The sequence below is a fragment of the Coptis chinensis genome, chromosome 6 (genome assembly GCF_015680905.1).
Source record: "Coptis chinensis isolate HL-2020 chromosome 6, ASM1568090v1, whole genome shotgun sequence".
Taxonomy (NCBI): domain Eukaryota; kingdom Viridiplantae; phylum Streptophyta; class Magnoliopsida; order Ranunculales; family Ranunculaceae; genus Coptis; species Coptis chinensis.
The window spans coordinates 54,998,635-55,006,271 of NC_141461.1; the positions used below are offsets into that span (position 1 = coordinate 54,998,635).

Sequence of the window (7,637 nt, forward strand, 5' to 3'; positions counted from 1 at the left end):
GAGGAGAATGAGGAGTTGAGAAGAGACAAAGAAAGGGTGGAGAAAGAGGTCGGGGAAGAGCTAAGTGAGGGGTCAGAGAATGAGAGAGCTGAGGAAAAGGAGGAGCACGGGTTGAATCTGGTGGAGAACCCAGTCGCGGGACTAACAATGGAGAAAGTCTAAGAGATGATAAACAACGACCGAGAGGCGAATCTTCAATAGACAAAGAATCAAACAGGCGCGGCCAGTCAGGTAGTAGCTAGATTGAACAGCAACCCACTAGCGGATGCGATATGGACGTCGGAGGTGCCAAAGAGGTTCAATCAACCAAGGTTCAAAAGGTACGATGGAACGGGAGACCTAGCAGATCACATTCATCATTTTAGACAACAGATGCCACTCTGGCAAGAGTTGCGGTACGATGGGTTGCGGTGCATGATGTTCCCGGCCAGCTTGAAAGGAGGAGCCTCAGACTGGTATTATCGGTTGCCTTCCAAGAGTATAACTAATTTCCAGGAGTTGGAGCAAGCGTTCATAGATCATTTTATACATCTGAAAAAGCGAGTTGTGGACATCACGGCCTTATTTAACATGAGACAAAGGTCGGCGGAATCGGTCAGAGAATATCTGTGCTGCTTCAAGGTCGAGACCTTGAAAGTGGAGAATTTGGATGAGAGGACGGCAGTGATAGCATTTGAGAGAGGTCTGCAGCTTGGATTAGGGGTCCATCAGTCCTTTGCCAAGAATGAGTTCGCGACGCTGCACGAGTTATATCCACGAGTAGAGAAGTATATTCGATACGAGGACGCAATACAGAAGGACTCTAAGAGGGGGGCAAAGGTAGTGTCATCGGTAGAGAAAGAAGGGGATCACAGAAGGACCGAGTCGTCGGACAAAGGTAATAAACGATATCGCGGCCATACATCACGGCCATAAAGGAATAGGGAGATAGCTCGAAGGGAACAGAGGGAGAGGAAGCCATACCGCGAGTTAGAATATACGCCTTTAAACAGGTCGTTGAGTGAGATATTACCATTGATCAAGAACATGCAAGGGTACGAGGGACCGCGAACAGTACCTCCCGAAATGCCAAGCAAGCCTTACTGTGCGTACCACCAGGTTCGCAATCATGAGACTAATGATTGTTATGCGTTAAAGTGGTTGGTTCAGAGGTTGATAAAGAAGGGAATGATGAGAGAATTTATAGCAGAGGCCCCGAATGTGGAGCCAGTGCCAGCTCCAGGGAGAATATTAGGAACCATCAATGTTATTTTTAGTGGAGAAGTTCTGAGCCACAACACCCACAGAGGCAAGATAAGAAGGGCGGCAAGTATTCAGCAGGTCAATGAATCAAACATAGAACCGCGGTATATCGTAGGGGCATTGAATGGGGAAGATAAGATTATATTTTCCAGTGCAGATCTTCGAGCTGTCGACACTCCACATGAGGATGCGTTAGTCATTACGGTGGCAATAGGCAATTACATGGTCAAAAAGGTACTGATTGATTGTGGCAGTGTGGTGGACTTATTGTTTAGGGGGGCATTAGATGAGATGAGGATTGATCCGGGGCAACTGAGGCCGCCGCGGTCCAGTTTGTATGGGTTTAATGGGAGTGTCACAGAGCTTATGGGAGAGCTTTTGTTGCTAATGACGACAGGGCCTGTGACTGTGTTCTCAAGATTTATGGTGGTCGAGTCCAACTCCTAGTACAACGCAATCCTAGGAAGGAGGTGGATCCACGAGATGAAAGTGGTGCCTTCAACCTATTACCAAGTTATCCGATTCCCCACCTCAATGGGAATGTATGAAGTTCGCGGCGATCAGGTGGCATCGAAGAACAGTCATTAGGATGCCGTTAAAAGGATGGTCTGCGGACCTGGAGGGGAATCATTGAACCCCAGGAAAAGACAGGCATAGCAATTACAGTGCGGGGCCGTGGAGGGGGAGGAAAAGGTTGCAACGGGACCGAAGACGTTAGACGAAGTGGAGGTAGTGAATTTGGGGGAAGGGGAAGAAGAGAGAATTACATCAATAGGGGCAAATTTATTGGAAGAGTGGAAAAGTAAACTGGTACAGTGTTTGTCGGAGAACAATGATGTGTTTGCATGGGGGATAGAGGACATCACCGGTTTGGACCTAGATTTTGCATGTCATCAACTGCATATGAGGGAGGATGCAAAGCCAGTAAGACAGAAGATAAAGAGCATGAGACCTAAGTACGCAGAAGGAATCCGAGAGGAGGTTGCCAGGTTGAAAGGAGCAGGAATCATAAGAGAGGTGGAGTTCACGGAGTGGTTATCTAATATAGTCGCAGTCCCAAAGAAAAATGGCAAGGTGTGGATGTGTGTTGACTTTACAGACGTAAACTCGGAGTGCCCCAAGGATCGTTCTCCTATGTCGCGAGTAGATGAGTTGGTGGACAGAACTGTGGGGTTCAAAATGTTTTCATTTATGGATGCATCTATGGGATACAACCAGGTTGCGATGTATGGACCGGACCAGGAAAAGACATCCTTCATAGTGGAAGGGGGAACGTACTCCTATACTAGAATGCCATTTGGGTTGAAAAATCACAGGAGCCACTTTTCAGCGGTTGGGGGAGAAAATGTTATAGAGCAAGATTCAAAAGAGATTCGAGATATACATAGATGATATGGTGGAAAAAAGCATGTCAGAGGAAGAACACTTGGAGGGTTTGAGGGAGATCTTCAGTACACTGCGAAGTCACAATTTGAAACTCAACCTAGAGAAATGCACGTTCGGAGTCACCACGGGAAAATTTCTGGGGTATATCGTGACCCAGCGGGGAATAGAGGCTAACCCCAAACAGATAAGGTCATTGGTGGAAATGCCTTCACCTCAAACGGTGAAACCTATAATGATTGGCAGGGAGAGTCGCGGCCCTAAATAGATTTTTTTCAAAATCATCCGACAAATGTAGGCCGTTGTATAGATTGTTGAGAAACTCCACAGATTTTACATGGACAACAGAGTGTGAGCAAGCGTTTCAAGAGTTAAAGAGATATCTAGGGGAGGCACCCCTGTTGTCGTGGCCCGAAACAGGAGAGAAGTTGTATTTGTACCTGGGGGTCACGGAGTATGCAATCAGCCCGGTTCTCATTTGCGTGGTGAATAAAATGGAGAAGCCGGTGTATTTCCAGAGTAAGACTTTGTTGGACGTGGAGACTAGGTACAGCCGAGTGGAGAAGTACGCTCTTGCCTTAATATTCTCAGCCCTGAAGTTGAAACCGTATTTTGAAGCTCACGCAGTGATCATAGTGATGAACTTGCCCCTCAAGCAAGCTTTGAGAGCTGAGAAATCAGGAAGGATGTTCAAATGGGCCGTGATGCTGAGTTCATATGAGATCCAATATCAGACCAGGACGGCGGAGAATGCTCAGGCAGTGGCGGAATTTTTGGCAGAGTTTCCTGCAGAGGATCCCACGTGGGGGGAAGAGATGGTCCTAGAGCCAGAGCGAGAAGAGGAACAGGATCACTTGAACCCATGGGATGAGAGGAATGGTTAGAGGGTATTTGCGGATGGATCGGCCACAGATGTAGGCAGCGGAATAGGTGTGTTACTGGTTACGCCGGAAAATAATAGGCTAGAACAAACAATGAAGTTGGGATTCGCAGGTTCAAACAATGAATCAGAATATGAAGCTGTGATCGCAGGCTTGAGGATGGTGGAGGGTTTAGGGGTGAAGGAACTTACCATATACTCAGACTCAAATCTAGTGGTATGTCAAGCGAACGGCGGATTCGCAGCGAGATGCCCCCAGATGGCAAGATATTTGCAAATTGTACAGAGGTGGGCGGCGAAGTTCACACAAATCCGATTCGTACATCTAAACCGCGGGGAGAACCGCCATGCAGATGCCATGGCCTATGTAGCCGCAGCCATGCCAGGGTCAGAGGAGAGGATTATCAAAGTAAGAAAATTAGACAGACCAAGTACCGAGGAATCTCCGGAGATATTGAGTGTCGCAGAAGAAGAGGAAGGATGGATGGAGCCTATCAAACAATTCTTTTCGGGACATGAGGTGATTGATAAGGGAGAGAAGAGGAGGCTGGAACAGGCATCCCAAAGGTACACGCTAATGGGAGGGGAGTTATACCGCAAGAACTTCAATGGGCCATTACTAAAATGCTTGGGACTGAGACTGGTGCAAGAAGTGCTCGTGGAGTTACACGGGGAAGATTGTGGGAGCCATTCAGCGGGCAGGACAACGACCCACCAGTTGCTGACACAAGGATACTTTTGGCCTCACATGAAAAGGGATGCGGTGGAATTTGCCAAAAGATGTGAGAAATGTCAGAGGTTTTCTCATATTTGCCCCAGCTGAGCTGCTGCACAATGTGTCTAGTCCATGGCCATTTGCGATGTGGGCCCTCGATATAATGGGGCCGCTGCCCATGGCCAGGGGCAAGAGGAGATTTATGTTGGCTGCTACAGATTACTTTACCAAATGGATTGAAGCTGTGCCGCTGCAACAGGTAAAAGAGGTGCAAGTGGTCAAATTCCTGTGGGAGAACATAATATGTCGGTTCGGGCTGCCCTACGTTATTATCGCGGACAATTGAACCTAGTTCACTGGTGCTAAGGTGAAGAGATTTTTGGAAGCCCATCAGGTGAAACAGGGATTCTCTACCTCCTACAATCCAGAGGGTAATGGACAGGCGGAGTCTTCCAACAAAACCATAGTCAATAATCTCAAGAGAAAATTAGAGGATAAAAAAGGGGCTTGGGCCAACGAATTAAACCATGTGTTGTGGGCATATCGAACGACACCATGGACAACCACTTGGGAGACTCCTTTCTCACTGGCATATGGCATAGAGGCCGTGATACCGTCTGAAATGGTAGCAGCTACCACCCGAACATGGGCTGTTGAGAGTGGGGCAAACTGGGGCATCCTGTCTAGGGACATGAGTTTGGCTGAAAAAAGAAGAGACACCACCCGCATAAGGCTAGAAGAGTATCACCGCCGCCTCCAGAGTTAGTACAACAAAAGGGTGAGATTGAGGAGATTCAAAGTGGGAGACTTGGTGCTTCGCAGAGTGACCCCCAGCATAAAGAAAGCGAATGAGGGGAAATTAGGGCCCAATTGGGAAGAGCCCTATACCGTGGTTGACATTGGAGGGACGGGTACTTACAAGTTGCAAACCATGGAGGGGAGAATGATTGATAAACCTTAGAATGTGAGGTTGTTGAAAAAGTTTCATGAGTAAATGTAATAGGAGAGGTCCTCAACTGCATGAGCTATTTGTAAATATATAAAACCATAGCACTTTTGGGATGGACAATGTTGCATTAAATATCTTTTGCCCTCCAGAGTGAAGGCAGCGGAGGGGATGAGCCCATCGCGGATGATATTCACCTTTTTTACGTTAGAGAATTGAATCTCTTCTTATGCGAAAGTGCGAATTCAAAGATTTTCCTTACTCACGATCTTCGTGTTCATATAGTCTGGAGTAAGGATTTGAACCAACCTAAATCTTAGGACAAACTACAACTTGGTTATTTTACTCTTTAGGGAACTAGTGAGTAAGTTTAAATATGATTATATTAATGCTAAATACTTGGTTTCTTTACTACACAAAAATTAAAAACATTAAGTTACAAAAATCATGCAACTAATACACAATACAATTTTACTAAAAGCAAAGGTGGAGAGTTAATCCTCCTCATGTGAAGATAACTTTTGTTGTTTGATTTTAATAAGCTCATTTTATTCTTCCTAGAACTCATAGACAAGTCCTAATAAAAGAAAACTTGATCCCTAACATGTATGGCTCATCTCTAAGCTCATACATGCTAGCATGTGGAACCAAGGCAATGACTTATCTCTAAGCTCATCACTTTGATCCCTAACTAGACACTACACCAACTATCATTTTGGAATAGGATGTAGGTCTAGTTGTTCTTCCTAGACAACTTACCAAACCAAACAACAAAGATTATATTTTCTCTCACATGAGTTTTATTAACTCCCCAAAAGGGAAGTTAGCTCATGATCCTTGGGATAAAGGATTACAAGTGTAGAATGTAACAAAAAGAGATAGAGAGAAAGAAGAAGAAAACTAACTATCTAAACTCACTTGCTTTTGATTTATTTTCCACTAGAAGAAAACCAAAGTTTCCTCCATTAAAACTATTACAAGCTTTTTCTTACCAAAATAAAAACTAAATAAAAATCTAAAACTAAGGAACTAAAATAATACAAGGTAAGGAAAAGAAGTCAAAGGAGTAAATGGAGTGTCCCCCCCCCTTGTTTTGTTTTCTTCTCCATTTTGAGAGAAATCTCATTTCCTCCCACGTGAAACATCAAACCACATTTACTTCATTTTTATCCACCACATTAAAACAAAGTGACACCTTGTCTTTTTCTTCACTATTAACACCTAATCTAAGTAATTACATGCAAGGTGTCAACTTTACACCAATAATTTGTCATTTTTGTCTTTACATGCTCCATGATTGATGACTCATCCAATTTTATGGTCCCACATAGTGGGTCCATGTGCAGTCCAGTGGCGGCCCGGTCTTTAGGCAATTTTACAACTTCCCGCCTATGCGTAGAGTTCATCGCCCTGATTGTCTGAGTAGCTCACTTGTCACATTCGGAGTCCTGGTTTAAGAGGTAGGAGTTTCGGAAGTTTGATGCTTCTGTACGGATTTAGAAGAATTCATATATACGTCGTTCTCCGTGCTTTATCGCAGGTTTAATCAATATTCCCATGTTTACTGCGAATACCTGCAAAAGTATGAAAATATATTTATTTTATGATTATTAAACATATAATTAACCAAATTTATGTCTCAATGGGGTTGGGTGTTTATCACACTACCCCCAAACAGCACTTTGCTTGTGATAAGTGCTCAAAAGTAATGATTTATAACCCCAATTATGTGTATGTTAGTCTCCATTTTATATTTAAATATTCTAATATGATGCAATTTGAATTTTTGCAGGTCAAAGAACCTAAATGTGAAATATGGAGGGAAAAGAAGTCAAACAAGTCAAAAAGGAGTCATTGGGAATTACAGCTAAAGGCCTAGGGCAAAAATGTCATATTTGTCTCCATAAGTGCCAAGCCTAATGGGACTCTAAAAGAGGATAATAATTGAGTTAGAAGAGTCTTCAATCTGATCTCAAAGCCTTAATTTCGACTTCATAGGAAGATGAGATCAACATGGAAAAAAAGTCAGACTTTCACAAGAATTAGGAAACTGAAAGCCGAAGCCGCACTTGGAAAATATTCTTGAGGCAAAGTGGGCCACGTCCAACTTCGGTCTAACCGAATCTAAATTTTCCAGGATTGTTTCTAGAAAGATTACAGAGAGTTTCACACCAAATAAACATAGGATTCGGATCTCTATCCAGACGAGCATGTAAGCCAATATATAAGGCACAAAAATCTTAGTTTACATCATCTAGGAAATTTAGTGTTTGCATCTTAGATCTAGAATTAAGAGAGAAGAAAGTTCAGACCTTTTCACCATTAATAGCTATAAAGATTATTCCTTTTCATATTGTGTTCATAGCATAGTATGAGGGGCTAATCTCCCTTCTCTTGGGAGGGGAGATGAAGCCTTTTTTGTATGTTTTAGTTTAGTTCTTCTTCTATCATGTTTTAGTTTAAATCCCTCA

At 43.7% G+C, this 7,637-nt stretch overlaps 4 protein-coding genes across 4 annotated transcripts; all 4 read left to right on the forward strand.

Annotated features, from left to right (window-relative positions):
* Nucleotides 1–372: 372 nt before the first annotated feature.
* On the forward strand, nucleotides 373–915 carry LOC147493644 (uncharacterized). Its single transcript, XM_086567889.1, has one exon. It carries the CDS (start codon nucleotides 373–375, stop codon nucleotides 913–915), a length of 543 nt encoding a protein of 180 aa, XP_086424015.1.
* A 150-nt stretch (nucleotides 916–1,065) lies between these two features.
* LOC147493645 (uncharacterized) lies at nucleotides 1,066–1,689 on the forward strand. The gene has a single exon (XM_086567890.1). The coding sequence runs from the start codon at nucleotides 1,066–1,068 to the stop codon at nucleotides 1,687–1,689; it is 624 nt and encodes a 207-aa protein (XP_086424016.1).
* Nucleotides 1,690–3,599: 1,910 nt separating this feature from the next.
* LOC147493646 (uncharacterized) lies at nucleotides 3,600–4,328 on the forward strand. The gene has a single exon (XM_086567891.1). The coding sequence runs from the start codon at nucleotides 3,600–3,602 to the stop codon at nucleotides 4,326–4,328; it is 729 nt and encodes a 242-aa protein (XP_086424017.1).
* Nucleotides 4,329–4,383: 55 nt separating this feature from the next.
* On the forward strand, nucleotides 4,384–4,986 carry LOC147493647 (uncharacterized). Its single transcript, XM_086567892.1, has 2 exons — nucleotides 4,384–4,479; nucleotides 4,588–4,986. Exons 1-2 carry the CDS (start codon nucleotides 4,384–4,386, stop codon nucleotides 4,984–4,986), a joined length of 495 nt encoding a protein of 164 aa, XP_086424018.1.
* The last annotated feature ends 2,651 nt before the right edge of the window (nucleotides 4,987–7,637 follow it).

Coding starts and splice junctions, on each gene's coding strand:
- LOC147493645 (XM_086567890.1), top strand. CDS start 1,066: ATGCCAAGCAAGCCTTACTGTGCGTACCACCAGGTTCGCAATCATGAG.
- LOC147493647 (XM_086567892.1), top strand. CDS start 4,384: ATGGGGCCGCTGCCCATGGCCAGGGGCAAGAGGAGATTTATGTTGGCT. Junction 4,480..4,587: donor AAGCTGTGCCGCTGCAACAG/GTAAAAGAGGTG, acceptor ACTGGTGCTAAG/GTGAAGAGATTTTTGGAAGC.
- LOC147493646 (XM_086567891.1), top strand. CDS start 3,600: ATGAAGTTGGGATTCGCAGGTTCAAACAATGAATCAGAATATGAAGCT.
- LOC147493644 (XM_086567889.1), top strand. CDS start 373: ATGCCACTCTGGCAAGAGTTGCGGTACGATGGGTTGCGGTGCATGATG.